At 44.3% G+C, this 23,950-nt stretch overlaps 2 protein-coding genes across 6 annotated transcripts in view; one reads left to right on the forward strand and one right to left on the reverse strand.

The window, feature by feature from the left end:
• LOC117962420 (aminomethyltransferase, mitochondrial-like) overlaps positions 1–23,950 on the reverse strand; it is a 48,273-nt gene continuing 24,323 nt past the window's right edge. The window contains exons 1-9 of one of the 4 annotated variants that reach the window (XM_058999946.1): positions 6,505–6,620; positions 4,503–4,670; positions 3,765–3,845; positions 3,254–3,385; positions 2,758–2,836; positions 2,469–2,614; positions 1,760–1,940; positions 1,182–1,337; positions 1–1,080 (exon numbers count right to left, since the gene is read on the reverse strand). In XM_058999946.1, coding sequence (XP_058855929.1) covers positions 902–1,080; positions 1,182–1,337; positions 1,760–1,940; positions 2,469–2,614; positions 2,758–2,836; positions 3,254–3,385; positions 3,765–3,845; positions 4,503–4,616 — 1,068 coding nt within the window. In that variant the 5' untranslated portion in view covers positions 4,617–4,670; positions 6,505–6,620 and the 3' untranslated portion in view covers positions 1–901. Of the gene's footprint in view, positions 1,081–1,181; positions 1,338–1,759; positions 1,941–2,468; positions 2,615–2,757; positions 2,837–3,253; positions 3,386–3,764; positions 3,846–4,502; positions 4,671–6,335; positions 6,621–23,950 lie in introns of those variants that run through there. The other 3 variants (XM_034903592.2, XM_034903593.2, XM_058999947.1) reach the window with 3 other exon arrangements.
• LOC117411912 (acylamino-acid-releasing enzyme) lies at positions 7,272–18,652 on the forward strand. 2 transcript variants are annotated; one of them, XM_034019762.3, is made up of 22 exons: positions 7,272–7,334; positions 8,839–8,968; positions 9,994–10,120; positions 10,256–10,343; positions 10,679–10,754; positions 11,041–11,219; positions 11,382–11,519; positions 12,054–12,145; positions 12,301–12,341; positions 12,493–12,614; positions 13,260–13,320; positions 13,572–13,669; positions 14,890–14,941; positions 15,065–15,153; positions 15,804–15,942; positions 16,056–16,139; positions 16,312–16,392; positions 16,976–17,064; positions 17,189–17,382; positions 17,595–17,697; positions 17,787–17,893; positions 18,330–18,652. In XM_034019762.3, the coding sequence occupies exons 1-22, from the start codon at positions 7,296–7,298 to the stop codon at positions 18,433–18,435; spliced, it is 2,235 nt and encodes a 744-aa protein (XP_033875653.3). In that variant the 5' UTR covers positions 7,272–7,295; the 3' UTR covers positions 18,436–18,652. The 2 variants fall into 2 exon arrangements, with proteins under 2 accessions (XP_033875653.3, XP_058855928.1); XM_058999945.1 differs by lacking the exons at positions 7,272–7,334; positions 8,839–8,968; positions 9,994–10,120; positions 10,256–10,343 and having other exon boundaries at positions 10,684–10,758; positions 18,330–18,651.

The following is a 23,950-nucleotide window of genomic DNA, read 5'->3' on the forward strand; positions in this document are numbered from 1 at the left end:
TTACAAAATGATTTCTGTATTATAAAGCACAACTAGATTAGAAATTCCACAAAACAATCCTCGTGCATTTAGTTAGTATTATAAGCTCCCATTTCTAATATCCTTGGCAGTTTGAACAGCATAGTTGACAGCTGGGTCCGTAGCACTTTGGAAGCTTGCTTCTTTCCTGGGCTTGTTAAGAAGATGTGGAACACCTGATTTATTTTATTGTGCATTTGAACAATTTAAAAGCTCCCCAGAATCCTCCTGAGTCAGCGATACAGTATTGTGAGTGTGTGTGTGTGTCTGTCTGTGAGTGTGAGTGGCTGTCTGTCTGTGTGTGTGTGCGTGTGTGTGTCTGTCTCTGTGTGTGTGTGTGTGCGCGTATCTGTCTCTGTGTGTGTGCGTGTGTGTGTTTACACTGTCCGTCTCAAACTGTGGAACTCTTAGGTTAGCCGGCCAAACTGCCCTGACATTTTTACCCAGACTAAATTAGGTTACTACAACTACAAAGCTAACTAAAATGTTCACCTCAAAATCAAGAGTCACGTTCTCAGTGAAACATCTATAGGACAGCCCTGGGTTAGACTAATACTGTATCTCAGTTAGAATGTACAGTATCTGAATGTAAAGTAAATGCATGGACTGAGCTTGTCTCCTGCTAAGATGTTAAATCTTGCAGCACGCTCTCAGAGCTTCGGTGACTGCTGTACTTTTATGCCGTGATTTGGTTTCCAAATGTAAACAGTTAATTATGAAATTATGAATTCCTGCATCACCATGCTTGAGATCAAATAAAGATCTTTTAAGTTATGCCATTTGATTTGCCCTCCCCGTGTACATTCTTCAGAGAAACGCTGTACTCTAGAGCTGAGTGTAGACTGCACACAATTCCACGTCTGGGCACTGCTGCTGTCCAGTCCTATTTCCCGCTGTAGTATCGGGTTGGGAAGAACGGCATTTTGCTGACGACCGCGTCGACGACCTTCTTCCTGACCTCCACCTTGATGGGCGTTCCCAACTTGCTGAACTCCGCCTCCACGTATCCCATGGCAACATTCTGTTTGAGGCAGGGGGAGGGGCAACCGCTGGTGACCTCACCTAAGCCGAGAGAAAAACACAGACAATGTAATCCACGACAGTGGCGGAACCTTTCAGCCCCAGTTTGTATCGTACAAGGTAGTAGGGGGGGCTTTACTCACCGATCACCCTGCCCTCGGGGCTCAGTATTGGGGTGTGCTGCCGGACAGGGGGCCCTGTGGACACCAGCCCCACACGCTTCCTCCTCGTCTTCTCTTTGATCTGCTGAACCACGACGGAGGCTCCGGGGAAATCCAGCGCTTTCCTCCGACGCTTACCTGCCAACGAGAAAGCAGACCCCCTCGAGCAGCTTGTAACATCCATGCCACGTTCTCAGGGATCACAAACAGCACAACCCCCAGCATGCTTTCTATTAGTCTCCTACTCACTTCAACAACACTTCGTCAGAAATATCGAGGAAGAGCTACAACACATGATGTTGTTTCCACCAATCCACCATTTTGCAGACAGGGTTTTGGCTGCAGAACTTGCTGTTGCTGTCTGTGGGCTCCAAACAGCCCTCTGCTAAAGTACTCAGCTCCATGTTCAGCCCCCAGGACTCTTGTCACTGTAGAGCGCCCCTCTCTGATGACTAATTCAACTGTGCGTTAGGGAGGGCAACTGGCTGGGGATAGATCACATCCTTACTGAGCTGCAGCAGTTAGATACACTGAATTTCGGGTGAAAAAGGTGACTGTACCTATCGTCCAGACCAGGCTGGCCTCCACGGGAGTGGTGCCCTCGTCGATGTCGTTGCCGTAGAGACAGAGCCCCGCCTCCAGCCGCAAGCTGTCTCTGGCCCCCAGACCGGACATCTTGACCGCACTGTCCTTCAAGAGGGTCTCGGTCAGCTGGACTGCGTGCTGCGAGGGGACCGAGATCTGCAGCCAGAGAGAGAGAGAGAGAGAGAGGGCTGGGTCAGGATGAGGAGACATGACAATAGGATGTGCAGATAAACACACAAGACTGTGTCAGGCCACCCTACGAAAAACTAACATGGTATACTAAAGTATTGCCAAGCACACCCATGTTAGTTTGTAATTGGGGTGAACAGTTTCATCATTTTTGGGGTTAAAAACCCTACCCTAACAGCCAGAGTTAAAGCGTTTATAAACTAAAAGTAGGCAATCGTCCAGCTTCATTCTGTCACAAAGTCACGTACTTCCACAAACATGAATATTACACAATATTAAAACACAACAATCAATAACCTTGTTATGGGTGGTCTGTTTCTTCACCCTCATTTGCTTATTTTTCAAGCAGAAAAACTGTGACTCAACTGTGTCTGATTTTCATGAGAATTTGTATGAAGTATGTGGGCATGAATTACGAATCAACGCTGTGTGGCAAGACAGGGATTTGAAGTTTTCATTTATTCTGCTGATGAGGCTTTTGCACCCCAGACCAACCTCCACCCCGTCCTCTCCAGTGTATCCGCAGCGGGTCACTCTACAGTCCGCGATTCCAAAAACCGTTGCCATGGTGCTCGTCATGAAGGTCAGTTTGCGGAGGTCGTCCGACACACCTGCCTGAAGGACCCTTGCCATTTCCGGGCCTACAGAGACCCAGATAGGTTAAAATTCAAGTAGTGAGGGACATGTAGCAAATTCAAAGTAATTATTATTATTATTATTATTATTATTATTATTATTATTATTATTATTTATTTTTTTATAAAAACAAAAACAAATCAGTTACCTTGCAAAGCAATCAGGGAATAGTCTAGAAACTCCAGTTCTGCATCATGCCCGGCAGCTTTGAACTGTTTTAGTTTAGCCTATCAAAATAAATGTTTATTTTCAATGTCTCCTAAAAACCACTCACTATACTATCAAATTCTTTAAATAAAGAGGGAATGGACCTCAGTAAAGGGAATAAAGCGCCCTGTTCACAAAGTTCAAGAGTTATTTATAGAATTTTTTTTTTTTCTAAATCTGCTCTTCTGTATAAAATAACATTGATGTCCTTGAAACTGCTCGTTGAATGCTGTTCAGATCAGAATATCACATACTTGAATTCCGATGTTTCAAACGCAACAGCTTATACACTGCACCCCGATTTCGACCCCGCTCCGACAGTCTAGCTGTAATCAGGCCATACAGAGCCTGCAGCACAGCTACCGGGAAGCAGCTGTTGTTATGGAGTAGCAATGCATTTCCAGCCTTGCTGAGATGACACGAGGGTCCCTGGTTACCTGCATGTGGGCCGAGTCTTTGTCTGCGCAGCCCGCGTTGGACACAACGTACAGGTAGCCCAGGCTGGTCTTTGTGACGATCAGGTCGTCCATGATCCCGCCCTTCTCGTTGGTAAACAGTGAGAGTGTGCCCTAGAGAGACAGCACAGCACACACTGATTCAGGTTTACAATGCGACTTACATACAAGGATGATACTAATTTACAGTTGCTTCTATAAACTTGCCTGTATAGAACTAGGGGCGTGTGTTGCCCATTTCACCCCACTCCTTCAGAACCAGATTACGGTGCCATACTCAAAGTCTTCAATAAGTAATCTGTCCCACCTGTTGCAGTGATACCGCAAATACTATCTATTTGCAAGCAATGAAGGGTTAATGACCTTTGCCCTGCCTTTAACTGCATAAGCGGTGTTATCAGTGAAGCATCAGTCTTGGCAGGCACACCGCAGGAAACGCCTTGAGTGCCACGGCAGAATAATCGGGCAACATTCGCAAAGCCTGGCCACCTACCTGGTTATCCTTCAACTCCGCAACGTCTCCCACGATCAGGCTCTCAATGAACTTCACCCGGTCCTTCCCATGAACTTTACTCTGGAACAGAGCAGGGACATTCACAATGGAGATGTGATCGCAGCCTGATACCAGACCGTGTCAGATACCACGTTGTATAGGAGGCTGTGTGGTCCAGTGGTTAAAGAAACAGGCTTGTAACCAAGAGGTCCCCGGTTCAAATCCCACCTCAACCACTGACTCATTGTGTGACCCTGAGCAAGTCACTTAACCTCCTTGTGCTCCGTCTTTCGGGTGAGACGTAGTTGTAAGTGACCCTGCAGCTGATGCATAGTTCACACACCCTAGTCTCTGTAAGTCGCCTTGGATAAAGGCGTCTGCTAAATAAACAAATAACATAGCAATTTCACCCATTTAACACTCGCTCCATCAGCCACAGTGTACAGGTAACAAGCTCAGGTGTGTCTTATTAATCTCCTAGTAAAACCGGGAATGAATCAAACTGCTACACAATGGCAATCTTACTTCCATCCCTGGTAGGTTCTGGTTTCTTGGTAGGTTTATTTATTTATTATTTTTAACCAGGAGATTTACCCACTAACCCAAAGTCTTATTTACAAGGGGTCCTGGAAATATCCTGCTACCATAGTTTTATTCCTGGTTCCAGTTGCAGGTTCTGTCTAGGAGGAATCCCGAAAGCCAGATCTGTACCGTGTAGATGTTCTAATTGAGTTGTACCTGCAGCATGTGAGAGACGTCGAAGATAGAGCAGTGCTGCCGTGTGTGCAGGTGGGAGGCGATGTGGCTGTCCTTGTACTGCACAGGCATGCTCCAGCCAGCAAACTCCACCATCTTCCCTCCCTGAGCGCGATGGAACTCATACAGAGCAGTCTTCTTGAGAGAGCCCTGGGGTAGGGACAGACAGACAGAGACTGACACAGACAGAGGAGGAGGGCAAGCCTGTTACACTACAGGAGGGGAGCCACAATCACAAGGGGGGGTCCGTTCAGCACGAAGCAGCTTTGCAAAAAGTCCATCACACTGTATAACTAAGGCTGCACTGTTTTTCAGTTATCACGGATTTCCCGATATCTCTGAAATGTCATGAATAAAAAGGGTAGAGAAAAATGATCAGTTCTGAATGTGACAATGCCATTTCTTTCTGCTTTAATGAAATATCTATTTATTCACCGTGATGTGCTGTTTTAAAAAGAAATAATAATAACAATACAGCCCATTTCGGTGACAAAAATAAGTCTTACACAAATAAAACTATATATGCTTGTTTTTCTAGTCCGCAGAGGTGAAACAGCGACAGTTTTAAGGTAGTTTTCTTTAAGACTCATAAAATCCATTCTAAATGCCTAGGAAAGTAAGTTTCCAGTCCCTGTGCCTGAGCACCTAGTTTCAAAACTCTGAACAGCTGACAGTGCCCTTCATCCCAAACAGCCCTCTGCCAAAGAACAATCTGCAGCACGCAGCAAGCCAACACTGCCAATGGAAACTGCCAGCTGCTATTATCAGTTAATGCTGGGTCCAGGGGTCAATCACACCTTGCGAAATAATCTTGAACCGGGAGGGAGAATTGATCCTCAATAAATAAGCCACCAAGACATGGGTCCAGGGACTTGAACTGAACCTCAATAAGTAAGTCACATGGGTCCGGAGGTGCTTGCTTCTGCAATCTGGGACTAGGTGCAGCAGCTTGGGTTGTGTGACATCATCACCCTTCCCATTGGCCCCTATACCTTCTTATTGTATTACTTGTATTGTAACACTTGAAATGTATTTGCTTAAGATTGTAAGTCGCCCTGGATAAGGGCGTCTGCTAAGAAATAAATAATAATAATAATAATTTGTGTAGTTCAGCTTTTCATGTACAATACTTCACATCAACACTGCTGAACACCACTCAGCTCCATGTTCAGCCCCCACTACTCCTCTCTGATGACGAATTCAACTGCCTCACAGCAAAGCGCTATATGAAGTACAGTTCTTAAGCGAGTAGACAAATACACTGTGTTCGTAAAGGCACAGTCACACACAAAGACTACGGGTTTCTTGGGTATATTCATTTATAACTTGTTTTGGGGGAGGGGGTGTAATATTAAACAACAGCACTGTAGGGTCACAAAAACTCGCATTTAATCAAAACGTGTTGCAAAAAAACAAACAAAACAAAAAACAATGCAGTTCCAACAAGAGTAGGCTAAAGTGTTTTCTGTCGGGGCATTCTGAACATCTGTGACTGTGAGGGGGAGAGCAGATGTCATCATGAAGAAGCGAATCACTGTCCCGTCAACTGTGTAAATCATATCAGCACATTAACCGAAAAAACGCAAAAGCTATATATATATATATATATATATATATATATATATATATATATATATATATATATATATATATACACACACACACCCCTGCAGCTCTTGCAGTGTAATCGCTTCAAAGTATTTTACTGCACAACTGTGTATCACTATTATTAAACGCGCCGCTTTTGCAGTAATTATCTTAGTTTTATGATCAACGCAATAATTGAATGAAGTATGCTTTTCATATTTTAATCACCACCGTCCTTGGAGATTGTTTCCTAACCTCTGCAGTGGAAGAATGACGCTCTTGCCTAACTCTCGGTACCGCGGCCCGCAGGACTTCCTTCTGGATCCCCGTCCCGAACCGGCTACCAGCTACGACCCGAAGCAACATCTTGACTTCGTGCAAACTTGACGACACTCACAATGTTTTTCTGTATACTCCTGAACTCCGGACTCGACAGCCTGCCCCTTCTTCTAAGAAGCAGAGACGATAATTAATCAGTGCATTTTAGGAGCTGTAGTTTTAAACACGCTTGTATAACATTATTTTTCATGGCACGTAACAGATAATGGACTACATCTCCCAGACTGCTCGTCATGTGTGGCGGGGCCGTATAACGCAGCAAAGGAACCTGGGTCTTGTAGTTTTTTGTAATAAACATTATCAAAACAGCTTAGGTCAGAGTACAGATTGAGTATAAATCTTACTTAACAAATAAATAAAAAAAAGTCTTTGCATTTTGCGACTAAAATCTCTTCCATATAGACCATAATAACACACGCCACAGTTGCAGGTTATATGTATCCATGGACACTGTGAAAGGCAATACTGCCAACTTGTTAACAAGGCAAACGGACGAATTTGATAGTCAAAAATATACCGTACACATACATAACATATTAAATAACTAAGACGATGCAATGCTGTTATTCACTTCATTAGTGGGACTTGAAGTTCAAGGGAAGAACTTCAGATAGCCGCAGAGCAGAATAGGCTACTTCTACAGATACTTGGGGGGGTTTAAACAATTTATTAAAAAAATTACAATACGAAATCTATATATATACCATATATCATCTCAAAATCGTGCTTAAACATGTTACATTTTGAAAAGCTGTTGAATTAGTACGTGTTTCTTATTTAATTTCATAGTTTTTTTTTTTTTTTTTTTAAATCCCACTCCCACTTCTAAGCAGGTGGTATAATCTATGCATGAGGTGTATGCTTCACGTTTTCGCTATGGAGAGTGAGGTACAGTATATGCCTACCATTTTATTGAAGTTCGTGAATTTCTTTTTTTAAGTTTGCAATGCAGACCGTTTGCTTAAATTGATATCAGCGCAGAAGCAGACATTCAATAAACATGATTGTAATTTTTTTTTTACGCACATTAAAGATACACAAGCGGGTAAACGAGTCTACTAATGCACAAACTAACCCGTTACCTAAACACCCGTCTAACCGAGCGGTTCCCAACCGGGGTGGGCGTGTGAAACTTTCTCGGGGGCCACGGTAAGCGTTTAATAATATAGTAATTACAGCAATAATTTTAAAAAAAAAATGGAATTCTGGCAAATTTAAATGTGAACACAAACTCACAGGTTGTTTTTTGATTGTGGGAAAAATAAAATTAAAAAGTGTTTACGTCCGATACGAGTACTTATTTAGTCTGGAAAACCGCACTTAACAAAGCTGAGACCCAATCACGGACGATTTTGTGTTTAGGACTGTTGGCATGTATGGACAATTCCGTGCCATACAACTTAGACGAGACAACCGGTATCGCTGGAGCTGCACAACTGCGTGTTTACGTCAGGTTGTGCATGAAGAGTCACTTCTGGAGGAATTTCTCTTTTGCCGACCCTTTCCGTCTCGAACATATGTTAGAACTGTGTGTGTGTGAAGAAGGTGTGAACTGGGATCAATGCGTTGGGATTCGCAGTGACGGAGCGCAATCCCTGACGGGAAAGCACAGCTTGGTTCACCCGACATCAGCAAGCAGCCTCCGTGCTACAGTCACGCTGCCTGATACGCAGAGAAGGATTGGCTGGGAACCCCGGTCTAACCCAAAGCAGGCAATAAGGAGATCCAAAACTTTGCAAAGAACAAGAAAAAACAGCTACCAGTGCCATGCATTACACGTAACGTTTGTTCTGCAAATTCATTTCATGATTCAGATTTTCCGTTTTAGTGAGATGCTGTTTCGGGTTAGTTCATCAGAAATAAAACTAAAATATTATGAAGCATTTTATTATTATACAGCTAAACCATCAGAAAAGGAGCATGTGATTATTTACCCACGCAGAGGTAGTTAATGATCCCTTATACAAAGACGAACATTTACAAAATGTGACACTTGGGAATTTGTCTTTACATGCCATGCAGCTGACTTTAATCACAAACTTTCATAAAAGCTTAAAACATGACTGTAAAATAAATCTGTATTATTATTGTACAGCATCGTAAATAGGGATGAGTAATTTCATTCACCCAGTGCCCTCTATCCAGATCCAGCAGGACACTCATCAATCACCAAAAATACTCAATGAAGAAGAAAAGACAAATTATTTTGATAATTATATCATAATTGTAGCTAGTTATTAAAGTAATGAATTTACATTTCCTCAATTACCATTCTTATATATATATATATATATATATATATATATATATATATATATATATATATATATATATATATATATATATATATATATATATCATCTCCTGCATTACCATCTCATCCCCTGTGCAGATTCTCACAGATCCTCAGGCGATCAGTGCTGTGTACAGGGAGTACAGCCAGTTCCCCTCCCCATTGAGGGCCAGCATAGAGCCGGGAGTGCCATCAGTCCAGGGTGGTAGATACATTAACATCAGCACAGGTACCTTGCACATTGAAACGCACACCACAGCGTTATTATTATTATTATTATTATTATTTATTTCTTAGCAGATGCCCTTATCCAGGGCGACTTACAATTGTTACAAGATATCACATTGTACATTATTTCACATTATACAGATATCACATTTTTACATACCCATTTATACAGTTGGGTTTTTACTGGAGCAATCGAGGTAAAGTACCTTGCTCAAGGGTACAGCAGCAGTGTCCCCCACCTGGGATTGAACCCACGACCCTCCGGTCAAAAGTCCAGAGCCCTAACCACACTGCTGCCGTTACAGCCTGTGGCATTCTTGTTACTCTGTTGCTCACTATTGTGTAGATCAGAACAGCTGTTAGCGTCCCGTCAGGACAAAGGCCAGGCCTGCAGCTGCCCTCTGCTCGAGTTCTGTGGGTGCCTGGTAAGTGGGGGCTTTTTCTGGGTGGTGAGATGCATCAAGCAGTCCCTGCCAACCCACATGTGTGCCAGGACCAATGTGGCATACCTGTGGGATCCCCATCCAAGATCAGCAACTGAAAGCGTGACTCTCCCTGCACACCACATGGTTGTGCCTGGGCTAATGTGAGGCACTCAGGGATCCCTTGTTCAACAACAGCAGAGTTTGAGAGGGACATTCATGTAACCATTATAAGACACACCCCAATTGGAACCTATTAGCAGAAACTACATGTACAATTTCTCCGAGAGCATACATATCACACTCAGAATGTCAGTGACAAAGACTTGTAAGTGTTTAAACCACAACAGAATCTACATACACATTAAAAATGTCAATATCAGCTGTTCATCTGTATTTTATTTTGATTTAATGACATAATATGACTCGTGAACAGTAAAGAGTGCACAAGAAATACACACTTATACAGAAGAGTGTGCAACAGTATAACCTAACCCCCGGCTAATAGATGCAAATAGAAATATCCAGGCAGTGGCAGCAGTCAGAATGTTGTAGAAGCCAGTCTTGTTGTGTTTTGAGTATGCTGGTTCTGTGATTGTTTCAGAATGGAGCCAGGGTGTCGTGGAGAGAGGCGAGCCGGTCCGGTCCTGCCGACGGCACACCCTGCTGTGTGAAGAGAAATCAGTGCTGCACTCAGTCTCTCCAGGGCATTGCACCGAGACAAAGGGAGAGTATGTATGCTTCAGAGTTGAGAAGAGAGAGTTTGGGACAATACATGAGTTTACATGTCAGCGTTCAACTGCCCTGTTTTTGTACAGTGGTGGTATTTGTTTTTAAATGTTTGGTGCTTCACTTTTGTTCTTCAGGTTGCTTAGCAGCCAGTCCCCTTCTGGAACTCTGAAAGCTGTCGTGAGGGAAGTCAGTCGCCAAGGGGAGGAGAAACAGTTTCTGGAGGTATGCTGGGAGCCAGAAGTGGGGAGAGGTTCAAGTATAGGGCAGTTGTGAAGAAACAAAGCATCTAATTCACTGAAAACACACAGGAGTCAGTTTTAATAATTGAAACAGCAGATGATAGAAATACCCGCGTCCTTTAACTTCATACTGATCTGTCTGCTGTACAGAGGCTTGAGGTAGACAATGTTAAAATGCACTCCCCACTAGAAATTTCATCAGTGCACGGGAAGCTGTAAGAGCTACGTCCTGTCTCACCTACAACTGTACTTCAGCTTTCCTAAGAAGGGAAGGGTCCAAGTTTTTTGTCTTTGCTCACTGCTCACTTCTCTCTGCAGATATGGGGCAGGAACGGTTTGAAGAGAAGCATTGACCTGACCCATCTAAAAATACACGGCAAGGTGTATGAAGAGGGTAGGTGGGAGTCTGTCTGTGTCTGTCTGTCTGTCTGTCTGTCTGTCTGCGTGTCCCCATGTTGATGAGAAGCACACAGTCAAAGCAGAAATAGCATTGCAGATGCAGGGGTGCAAATAGGTTTAACCTCAGATGCACAGCGAGCTGAATGGGGCCTGTGTGGACTCTCTGACCTTTAACGTTTGTCTCCATTCTAATAGCTGAATATGAATCAGACCAGGGTGTTTTGTTTGCTGTGGCTGATGCTCTCTCGTGGCAGGTCAGTTCTGATGTTCTCTCGTGGCAGGTCAGTTCGGGGTGCTCGCCTGGTCTTGCTCTGAGAGCAGTCTTCTCTACGTGGCTGAGAAGAAGCAGCCGGAGGCGGAGTCCTTCTTTCGAGCCTGTGGGACGACCAATGGGAACAAAGGGGTGTGGCCAGAGGGGAACAAGGAGAAAAAAGCTGGGGTAGAGGATGAAATGCAGAAGGTACATCAAACAAAATGCATACTGCAAAATGAGCTGGATACCCTGACCTGTCCGTCCGCTGCCATTCAGACCCGGGTCCCAGGATATATTCTGTTTCATGATGCTGGATTTCTGTTGCGCCAGCTAGCCCCCCTCAGCTCTACTTTGTGCTGTTCTTTGCAGGGGGACAAGTCTGAGTACAGTGGAGACTGGGGAGAGGGGCTCTCCAACAAAAGGGTCCCAGTCCTGTGTGTCGCTGACACAGAGAAGAGCAGCATCTCTGTTGTGCAGGGGGTCCCAGGGCATGTGTCACCTGGGCAGGTACGGACAGAGCGGGGTTACAGGGAGAGATGGGATCCTGCTGAATGGTAATAAAACCGAATTCTCAATAAATACACCATGATACATTTTGAGCCAGTCAAAGTGTTCCATTGCAGTAGACTGAACCGATACACAAATTGTTACCCCTAAAAACATAGGGGTGATGCACTCCAGGTGTATTCCCTGGTACAGTTAAATGTGCTGGCTTATCTTGGCAGGGTGTAGTGTGATCAGTACACTACAGCAATAGCAGAGACTGTTGCAGAAGAGAGTACGGTAAAATGGGAACTTCTGCTAGTAAAGTTAAGTAAACTAGAGTAGGCTAATAATAATGTACAGCAATGCTTTTTGGGCTAACCTTTTTTTAAGGTTTGTTTTCTCTGTGTTACGGTGTGGTACTGATTTATAGCATGGTGATCGCAGAGAGAAACATTCTACATCTTAAAATACTCTGCAAGCATTGTGGTTGATTTGAAGTTGCAGTGTGTGTTATGTACACATTAGTGCTTAGTGACTTTCCTGTGTCTATTGCAGCCTTTCTGGGCCCCAGGCGACACTGGGGTTGGGTTTGTAGGCTGGTGGCACGAGCCTTTCCGACTCGGACTGAAGTTCTGTTACAACAGGAGGTACAGTAGGACCCAAGTAGACCTGGACTGTTGGTTACGCTTCTGTCTCAAGTTCTGGTTGTTTGAAGAATTTTGCAATATGGAAGATCAGTGCGTTTGCCAGTGTAAATTGTAAACGGTTAACAAAGATTCAATTTTGTTTTTATTCCTCGTAGGTCTGCATTATTTTATGTTGACCTGCAAAAAAGCAAATGTGGTGAGTCATCAGGGTGTTCCAATTGTCATGTTGTTGTAAATGTGATGTTGGGTTTTATTTAATAGAATACAAAAGGACTGAAGTGCTGTTTCTTTCTCTCTGTCCCTCTCCCTCTCTCCTCCCTCTCCGTCTCTCTCTCTCTCCTCTTCAGAGCTGCTGTCCTCAGATGCTCGCTCGGTCTCGTCCCCTCGACTCAGCCCTGACCAGCGCTACATCGTCTATCTTGAGCAGGATGTCTTCGGGCCCCACAGCCAGTGTCAGCGCCTCCTGCTGGTCAGTATCCAGTCATCGTTATATATTCTTTTTTCAGGGATGGAAACTCCTACTGCGTAGCAGTTTAGCACTGTATACCTTGTCCCTGTTTGTAGGGATCCGGGACTTATGTCACCTTGGTATGGCATTTTATTGACCTTATTTGAAATTAAACTAGGATGCCAGGGAGGTCTGGATCTCTGTTTAAATTCAAAGGGCTGAGTGGAAATGTTAAACTCCTCCACCCTCTAACACTGTCACTGTGGAAAGATTGCTGCACTGCACTCTCACTCCCAGACTCTCCCCTCTCCCAGACTCTCTCCTCTCACTCCCAGGCTCTCTCCTCTCTCCCAGGCTCTCTCCTCTCTCCCAGACTCTCTCCTCTCACTCCCAGGCTCTCTCCTCTCACTCCCAGGCTCTCTCCTCTTTCTCAGACTCTCTCCTCTCTCCCAGGCTCTCTCTCCTCTCACTCCCAGGCTCTCTCCTCTCTCTCCCAGGCTCTCTCCTCTTTCTCAGACTCTCTCCTCTCTCCCAGGCTCTCTCTCCTCTCACTCCCAGGCTCTCTCCTCTTTCTCAGACTCTCTCCTCTCTCCCAGGCTCTCTCTCCTCTCACTCCCAGACTCTCTCCTCTCTCACTGTATAAGGCCGCTCTCTGTTGTCTTGCAGTACGATTGGCAATCTAAGGAGACCTCCACATTGGTGGACATTGTGAAGCGACCCAAGGCAGGTAGGTGAGCGTGAAAGTTGTCTTTTGAATGCACAGTGGCTGCGATCGTTAGTTGTTATTAATTAACAGTAATTAAGAATGTGTCTTATAAATTGTTGTCTTTGCTTGAGAAGATAACTTAAAAAAAGATGTCTTGAAATATTTGCGAATGTTTTATAATTCAGTGTGACAGACTATGAGTGGAAGTAATAATAATAAGATTGATAGAAGTTCAATAGAATTTTTTTTTGTTTTTGTATTATTTTCTTAAGATGAATTTGCCGGGCTGTACGGCTTTGCTTTGCCTAAGCGTTGCTGGTCTGAAGACGGTCAGAGAATCCTCTTTACCACTCCCAGAAGGAGCAGGAAGGTGTTGTGTTCTAGCACTCTTAACCACTGAGCTACTCCAGCACACTGCCTTCCATAACCACTGAGCTACTCCAACACACTACCTTCCATAACCACTGAGCTACTCCAACACACTACCTTCCATAACCACTGAGCTACTCCAACACACTACCTTCCATAACCACTGAGCTACTCCAACACACTGCCTTCCATAACCACTGAGCTACTCCAACACACTGCCTTACATAACCACTGAGCTACTCCAACACACTACCTTCCATAACCACTGAGCTACTCCAACACACTGCCTTCCATAACCACTGAGCTACTCCAACACACTGCCTTCCATAACCACTGAGCTACTCCAACACACTGCCTTCCATAACCACTGAGCTACTCCAACACACTGCCTTCCATAACCACTGAGCTACTCCAACACACTGCCTTCCATAACCACTGAGCTACTCCAACACACTGCCTTCCATAACCACTGAGCTACTCCAACACACTGCCTTCCATAACCACTGAGCTACTCCAACACACTGCCTTCCATAACCACTGAGCTACTCCAACACACTACCTTCCATAACCACTGAGCTACTCCAACACACTGCCTTCCATAACCACTGAGCTACTCCAACACACTGCCTTCCATAACCACTGAGCTACTCCAACACACTGCCTTCCATAACCACTGAGCTACTCAAACACACTACCTTCCATAACCACTGAGCTATTCCAACACACTGCCTTCCATAACCACTGAGCTACTCCAACACACTGCCTTCCATAACCACTGAGCTACTCCAACACACTGCCTTCCATAACCACTGAGCTACTCCAACACACTACCTTCCATAACCACTGAGCTACTCCAACACACTACCTTCCATAACCACTGAGCTACTCCAACACACTGCCTTCCATAACCACTGAGCTACTCCAACACACTGCCTTCCATAACCACTGAGCTACTCCAACACACTGCCTTCCATAACCACTGAGCTACTCCAACACACTGCCTTCCATAACCACTGAGCTACTCCAACACACTGCCTTCCATAACCACTGAGCTACTCCAACACACTGCCTTCCATAACCACTGAGCTACTCCAACACACTGCCTTCCATAACCACTGAGCTACTCCAACACACTGCCTTCCATAACCACTGAGCTACTCCAACACACTATTCTAACCAAAATATCAGCTACCTTTTTTTCTCACCTTTTTTTTCTTACAGGAAATCTTTGCGGTGGATATAAATACAAGAAGAGTGACACTGCTAACTACCAGTAAGTGTATTGCACTCGATACTACTACTGCCTGCTAAGTGAGGCGGGAGTTGACTTTGGCCAAACAAATAAAAGCAAGCTGACAATTAGTCACCAAAGCAATCTTCTTGTTCTGTTTTGTAGACTCTGATTTTGAGAGCTGGACACTGCTGACCATTGAGCAGGATCTGATGGTGGTCAGCTGTTTATCCCTTAACTGCCCGCCTTGCCTGGTAAGACCTCTTTCTCAGTGACTCTTTACCCCCAAGTCAGCGAGCAGCAGCCAGTCCGCACTCATAACACTGTCCCTCTCTAGTGCAGGGATGGAAATAAGACTCCCATTGTATAGCAGTTTGATCCATTCCTGGTTTTACTGTGAGTTTAATAAGACACACCTGCACTTGTTACTTGTACACTGTGGCTAATCAAGCTTGTAGTAAAATATGGAATGGGTGAAACTGCTATGCAATAGGAGTCTTATTTCCATCCCTGTAGTGTGTCTGTGTTCTTCAACTTTACAGGCTGTAAGACAATGAGGTGTATTCAGTTGATCATCTTAATACTGTTTTAAATAATTTATAAATGGCCCAAAGTTATTAAAATCATTTATTTTTAGCAAATAACGTTTTTCAAACTTTTTTAGATAGAATTGCTTTAGCCTGCATGAAATTTAGGTTGCCATTTAAAGTAGCTTGTAGTAAGTGCCAATTAGCTTCAGCTGGCACCTACCTGCTCTACCGGGACCCTGATTAGCTGAGACGATCCATGAGGTTGATGTTTCTGTTGAGCTCATCTGCTACGAGGTGGAACCAGTCTTGTTCTGTGTTTGAGACGTGCTGGAAATGTGTTGATTGGAAATGCTCGTTGCTGTCATCTCGTTCAGAAAGTGGGGTTCCTCCCCTCCGCTGGGTCAGAATCGGGGGTTTTCTGGGTGGCCCTGGACGAAGCCCAGCCGATCCCAGCCCTCGAGTGGAGGGTCCTGGACATCACCCCCCCACCTGAAGAGGAGAACAGGGACTACCGTAAGGAGAAACACAGTTAGCTCTCCAGGCCCCTTTATAAATGTGGAGTTCTGCAGCATTCGCTTTCCGAAAGATTCAAAATGAATGTATCTCTCAACCTTGTTTTGTGACAGCTGGCCTGGATTTCGATGCCCTGCTGTTAAAACCCAGGAAGGTGAAGTGGGGAGAGAAAGTTCCCTTGATTGTACAGGCGCACGGTGAGCCATGTTGCACGTGAGGATATGAATGGAGCAGATCCATTCATAACACGGGAGGGGCAGCGAATACACTAACACAGGAACAGTTTTAACAAGATGGGTTTACCCTGGGCTCTCCAGATCCCAGTTTGATAATCTGTTGCTCTAAACTGTGTGAACTGTGCTCCTGCAGGTGGACCCCACTCAGTGTTTGTGGCGGAGTGGCAGCTGTTATCTGCGGTCTTTGTTCGGACGGGATTCGCAGTGCTGCTGGGTGAGTAGACACTAGGCTGGACACCCCAGTTGAACACATAACACTGGTCTCAACTGTCCTTGACTGAGCACTTGCTCTGTTCAGATACGGCACTGGACGACCAACGCACAGAATGAACTGTACTGGGCTCCAGGGATCCCAGGCATCAGCACTATAGAACATCCCTCATGGATCACGTTGGCATGCTGATTCACCAGCTGATTATGCAGTACAGACCCTCAGTTGGTTCTTCTTCTAACTGGGGTATTCGATCACGAATCTGCTGTAAAAAAGCAGTCTTGACACTCAACTGGCTGAGGAGCTATAAGGAGATGGTCCAATTTTTTTTTACTGGTGTTTATCAGGGAGGTGCTAATTTCTTGGCAACGCAAACCATGTTCCAGAGAGAGAGAGAGAATCTGAACAATTACGCTTGTATCGAACAGAGAAAAAAGGACATCTGTGATTTGTAATGATAGATAACTACACCAGTGATACAGAGCAGAGCAGAAGCTTGCTATAAGTAGAAAGAGTTTATAAAATGCAAACACATGCTTCTTAAATGTAACATTCTGAAATGAGTCTGGACTGGTTCCATTTGCAGTGAATTATCGAGGCTCTACTGGGTTCGGCCAGGACAGCATCATGTCCTTGATTGGGAATGTAGGGAGCCAGGATGTGAAGGACATGCAGGTAAGACAGCAATACAATAAAGAGTTATCATTTCCTCCAACTGGAGCTCTTTTCTAGCACTTTAAAAGAGCACAGATAAGGACCTGGCAGTTGTACCAGGTTGTATATTTCCTCCATGCTCCAGAGAGCCGTCCTGACCCTGCTGCAGAGCGATGTGACCCTCGACCCCGGACGAGTGAGCGTGTTGGGCGGATCCCATGGGGGATTCCTGGCCTGCCACCTGATTGGTCAGCACCCCGATTTCTACCGCGCCTGCGCCATGAGGAACCCTGTCATCAACTACGCCACACTGCTGGGGACCAGTGACATTCCGGACTGGTGAGTACTGGCAGGGGCACAGGCAGAGGCTCTACTCTGCTGGAAACAGGGTACACCTGCCCTGTGCTTCAGGGAAGGGTCACTTGGCACAGCAAGTGTAGTTCTAACTCTTTCTGTCTAGCAAAGAAAGCTCGAGGGCAATGCACACAGAGAGTAGGGAAATGGATTTTAATACCTGCAGGACTGGACCTTTGCCCTTTGTTTCTCATCAGGAGGTACACTGCAGTGGGACTGGACTATACGTTCGGCCGGCTGCCCACTGCAGAAGCCCTGGCCACCATGCTGAATTGCTCGCCCATCATCCATGCAGAGCAGGTAAGTGTTGTCAATACCTCCTGGGAGCACACAATTCACGAAATACAACAGCCGACACCGCTAGAAAGATACAGTGCTTCTGTCTGCAGATAAAGACGCCTGTGCTGCTCATGCTGGGAGGAAAAGACAAGAGGGTCTCCCCACATCAGGGAATAGAGCTGTACCGGGCACTGAAGAGCAGGAGCGCCCCCATCAGGTAGGGGGTGGGATAGCTAGTGCTTTTTGTGGGATATGTGTGTTTGTGCACGTTGATCCTAATCTTGGCATATTCTAATCTGTAGTGAATGCCCTGTGACTCTTACTGCAAACGTTCTTCAGCTGGACGGAGGCATCTGTTTGTCTGCAGATCAAATTGAATTTTATTTTTATGTTTACAGATAATGCAGCTTTGATTATGCATATATAAGCATGGTGCAGGATATGCATCACTGAAATACTTGAATTTAATTTGGGAGGAAGTTTGCAATCCCTTTTGTTGTGTCAGCCTTATAATTACTATAAATACATACTTTATCATATAGAAGACAGTTTCGCAAAAATATATTTTTGACTGGGACTCCAGCCCCTCCTCCCTACACCTGAAAGCTCTCTTCCATTGGCTTGGTTGTCACATTGGCTTTTCAATCCCTCAGGTTGCTATGGTACCCTGGAGATGGCCACTCCCTCTCCAAGGTGGACACAGTGTCTGATTGCTTCATGAACACAGTCCTCTGGTTCCTGCAGCATCTCAAACACTGAACGAGTTTAAAAAGTGGCGTTCTGGGTTCTTCCTTTGTAGAACGGACTCCCAGACACTCCTTGTGTATGAACGATCTCAAAGTGGTAACAGTGCAATGTTAATAAGGGGGGGCCGGAGTTTAAAGGATGTTTAAAGGATATTAAATAAACTCTAGTCAACCAAACATGTCTTCTTAATTTTTACAGTTTTGGTATATTTATCTTTTCAACAGAAACAAAGACATTAACATTCCTACACATTGAACAGCATTGAACTCATTCCTTATTATAAGAAGTCAAATATATTCTGTTACCTTTTTCGAAGTGTTTGTCTACCTGAGTGTGTTAATAATTTGTTTTGCAATGAGAATGATTTTGATGCTGGTTGATGTTGCTTCATAGCAGTTGGTTAGTGTGGACCTTGTTGAATGGAGTGCAAAGCTGATGTCCTGTCTCGTGGTCTGTTGGATTACAATGAAACCTGAGCAGGCAGGTAATCAGCCTCATCGCTCAGGCTCCAGTCAGTTAGCAGAGCCTCGCTGTGTTTCCATTCAGGTGCAGCGGTTCATTTTGCGGGGGAGAGTTTCGCAGAGCACCTGTTAACCTGACCTTATGAGGAAGGAACCTTTTCAAGGGGTCAAAATGCAAATGGAAGATTGCACTTGCACTCAACTTGCATCCAGCCGTGCAGTGCGAAGTCAGTCCAGCAGAGGGAGCACCAACACCTGAACACTGGTTCTCTGGCACAAACCTTACAGGGGGCAGCTGCAAATAAGTTAAGGGTAACTGGGATAGCAGTCGCCTGGGTTCGTATCAGGTCCCAGCAACTGTTTCACAGGCTGCTATCATATTGCTGCATTGGCTTTGTCTTCTTTATTTTAAACGTATCCTTCCAATCATTTTATATATTGTGCTATATTGAGCATCAAGTGAAAGATTACCAACCCCCTTTGACGATGTTGTACACGAAACAACAGCCTAGCACTGCCAAAAACCTTACAGTACTTCTAATTACTTAAACATAAGAACATCCGCAATGAACAAGACGAGGCTGTGCGTCCCATCAGGGCCCGTCCCTTGCTGTTCGCTCCAGAGCAGCCTCTGCTCCAATTCTTGGCTGGCCCCTTTGCTAATAACATAGCCTGTGTTCTTCAGCTTCACACAGTGTAGCGTACTTCAACAGAAAAAAAATAACAATTCTGCAGTGATGTGACTAGAACTGGACACTGCATTCTAAATGGAGCTTCCCATATACCACATACCAATTTGGGTTTCCCCATATATTTTCCGAGCTGTACTGTCACTTGCCTATGCTTTACTACACTTTGCTATGCTTGTACCAGTGAAAAGTATTAAGGGAAACCAGAGTGTTTTCTGCATTACGTCCACAGCTTTAGATTCGTGGCCCAACATTGTTTTGGTCATATAATTGCTTCTGTAATTCTGCTAGACTTCAGTAGGATGCTGTGTAATCGTGCAGGTTTAAATTTCTTTTCTGAAACTCTCGCCATGCGACTATGCAGGCTGTGTTCCACCCCCGAGGGCCTTCATGGGGTTCCATACGGGGCTCGCCCCTGTGAATGGTTCTCTCCAGATCTCATTAGACTGAGTCGTCACAATGTTTTCCTGGCCTCAGTAATGCACATGCGTCATCTCGTTGTGTCAGACGCTGAGGCTGACGTCTGCTTAATCACTCTTAATGCTTAAAACTGAGAAGCAAACAAACGCTTGTGCTTTTTTTTTTGGTGCAAATTCCTGCAAATCTTTAATACTGTACGCATACCAGCGCCAGCAGCTTGGAGTGATTTGTCTGCTTCTCCTTGGCGTCTGAATTCCTGCAGATTTTTCGCTGATTTTGTTGTATTTTCTCTGAGGACTTCACGGTTCGTATGGTCCTTGTTGGAAGGGTGATTTGTATATCTGTACAGTAACAGACTTGCCTGTGTAGCCCTGGACACCATTCCCTGGTGTGAAAATTCATTAAATATAAAAACATTATTTTAATACCTCCAAGACTGCCTAACTGGATGAATTAATACAATATGTTGATGGATCAATTACCACAAAAAGTGGTATATAACTTGACTTGATGGGATCCAGGAGAAGGTGGAGTGACTTGAACTGATCTACTGGTGAAGTTTATGTGTGGTATTGGCTTAAAGTCTTTCTAGACCTTTTATTACGGTACACAATCGCACGTCACTGTACTATAGCACACAACAGTGGTTGAAAAGACTTTGGATATTGAACTTGACGTTAAATCCAACCAGTAGCCAGGCTGGGAACCTCTCACCTGTTGCCCTTTGCCTGAGTTGAGGGGAACCGGCAGGCTGTCTCGAACTGGAAATGGAGGGGAAGGCGTACATCAGTAGCCTTCCCTTGTAAAATACCTTGCTCTGAAAAAACCCATTGACTCCTGTGACAATTAACAGGGTCGTTTGTAGCTCAGACTCCCACAGCTCTGACAACTTAAATTACACTAAACACTCCTGCCCTGCCCAGCCCTGCGTGATGGAATACAGTGTCCAAGCTTTCCACACTGCATTGGAACGGACAGCCGTGGCTCTTAAAGCTAGTTTTCCACGACGCCTGGTTCTTTCAAGATACCTGTATGGGATACGCGAATGAACGTGGCCCACAGGCAGGGGATACGTGGATGAAGCTGTCGGTACAGACGAAAGGTGGAAAAAGAAATCAGATTGCCATCGATTATATTGAACACGTGTTTTGAATTCTCCGATCGTCCCTAGCCAATCAGATTACTCCATTCGCTCACTTTACAAGAGCCTGTAAAGTTGAATGCCTCGCACGAGAACGAAACAAAGAAAGCAAAAGATAAATAACATTTTTAAAACAGCAGACAAGTTATTCCCTTTGTGTTATTCCCTTGTATTAAAGCTACAGGGTTGCTTATATCTTAATGCATATTACAGTACCTAATGGCTGCACCAAAAACACTTGTTCTATTGCTAAATCAGTGGCTATCTCTATATAGCTTGCAAACTCGGGTACCTGTTTTGACTACAGTACAGCCTTCCTGTGCTTGATATGTAGTTTTTTCCCCTTGATGTCTTACGAAAAAACTTAATTTCCACAACAATTTGGAAACGTGTGAAAACCATACCCATGCTATCAATGAAAGGTAATGCTATGGCCATTGAAATGTGAGCATGCATAGGTTCCAGGGAGAACAATATTGTTTTCTATCCAAAATAGTAAAACCCCTCTTGGAATAAAGTGATGGATCACAGATGGTCAGACTGGCACTGGGGTGCTGATTGCTGGCTCGCAGGCAGCTGTTTAAAGCATGGATTTAGTATTCATGGTTTCAGTGTCAGGTTTTTATTTTTTCTAATTCTAAGCACAGTGAACAATAAGCATTAAGACACTGGTGACCGCGTTAAAGAAATATTTATGTAAAAATACACATGCAATCTATTTTGAGTTATATAATATACAAATGCCCAGTTTCCTATAATTGTTTTTTATATAAAACATTTACAACAATATACATTTAGTGTATATGCATTAATATAAGTCATATATGAGTCCCTATTGTGTACATTCACCACTGCAGTTTGTTGTTTTAATGCTTTTGGAATAGACCAAGTCTGACAGGAATGGGCCTGCCCTCCATCGTATTTTTAAAACACAAAGCGTTTGCTCTCGCCATTGCCCAACACTGCCACCCAGCAAATGTTAACCATCGCTCAGCTTCCAACTGAAAGCAAACTGAATTGACCTCTCTAATACACACAAACTGGGCCTGGGGGAGCAGTACTGTGCAGAGCGAGGCACATTGCCAGGAAATGTTTTCACTCACTGCCTGGAATCTATGACTCCCGGTGGGGAACTGGACCCCCTTCTTCCCCCTCTCCTCTCCCCCATCACTGCAAGTTGTGCCCCAATAAAGCACTGACACGCCAGCAAACTTGAGCTTGCTTCGTGACTATTAGCACCTCCATCAATGTTTTTTTATGCAGACTATAAAATAAGCTTCAAAAAGTATACGGTAAAACAAACATCGTGGCTAGTACCTTCACTGGTGTACTGATGAAGGTACGAGCCCAAATGATTGTCTGCTTGACTTAGTTTGGGTGGAACAGACGGTGACTGGACTTGGCTGTGATTGGTTGAAATGGACCATGACTGGACTGGAATGGGTTGTGATTGGGTAAAATGGGCTGTGATTGCACCCTGAGTCTCTTGTGCCTAAAAATAAAGGCATTTGTCTTTGAAATTACAGCTGTCTGTTTCTGGTCATCTTGCCAGGACATTCTTGTAAATGAGGCCTCGTTCTCAATGGGATTATTCCTGGTTAAAGAATGACTAAATCAATACATTTAAAAAAACGTTTTAACATATTTGTGAAGTGTAGAGGTTTATATAGATCCAGCAAGACATTAAAGCATTTTGATTATGTGCTTAGAAAGATCTGCAGCGGCACAAACCTTCAAATAGTTTGCATTTCTCTTGCAAACTGTATTTCAGCAAATTTGAGCAGTTCATTTTTAGGAAAACCTTAACAAACATGCATTGTATTAGCAGTTGGATCCAAGATATACGTTAATTGACAAACAGACCATGAACAGGATCAATAAAGTGGTTACTGGACCGTTTTCATTCATATTCATATATATATGCATACAATAAATCAGTGTCAGCTTAATTCTCATCCTCAGAATGATGTACCTGTCCTGTTCTATGTGCTTTCTGTAGATCTGCTGATTGCACAGTTCTGTATTGGCATCACTGCAGCTGGGATGTTGTGCTGTGCCAGTTATTGTTCTAAGAAGTGTGATCTGAACTGAGTGAGCGAATGAACAGCTGCTGTTTTGTTGAACCCAGGACCCCCCTGCAAACAAGGTGGTTTGTCTCAATAGGATTCTCTCCTGTTCAAAACGGAAAATAAATCGATAAATAAAACATATTGCGATTCTGCCAAACCACCTATAAAGACAGCTTCAATGTTACATTTCAGAGCTGATTCATGATCTATACGGGGCGACGCACATGTTTTTCACATGTTCCCATGCTAGACGTGTGCTTCAGTCCAGGAAACTAATACCCTAGAGGATCAGCATCGCTCCCACAGTGGGTATCCTAAGTCAATCACTGCACAGAGAACTGCAACAGCTAGATCTATATAACAAAACACATACAACACATTCTTCAACTTAGATATCATGGCTTTTCCTTTGCAATAAGACTCCCATTGCGGAACAGTTTAAGCGGTTTCTATGAGCTGATTTGAACACACCTGGGTGAGTTCAGGGTCTTATTTTAAACTTGTACACCTGCTCGAACGCTGAGCTCTTTGTTCTGTATATTAATTGTAGTTATGTGATCCCTCTTCCCTGACAGCCTTATATCTTAATCAACCGGTTTCACAGAGCCCGATTAACACTAGCCTTGAACTGCCTTACCAAAGATAACATTAGGTACTCCAAGTTTAGTGGTCTGTGAAACCAGCCCTACAGGAGTGAGTATGGATGCTAATCCTATGTAAGTTCTATTGCTTTTCAGAGCTGTGAAA

Source organism: Acipenser ruthenus, chromosome 25, assembly GCF_902713425.1.
Source record: "Acipenser ruthenus chromosome 25, fAciRut3.2 maternal haplotype, whole genome shotgun sequence".
Taxonomy (NCBI): Eukaryota; Metazoa; Chordata; class Actinopteri; order Acipenseriformes; family Acipenseridae; genus Acipenser; species Acipenser ruthenus.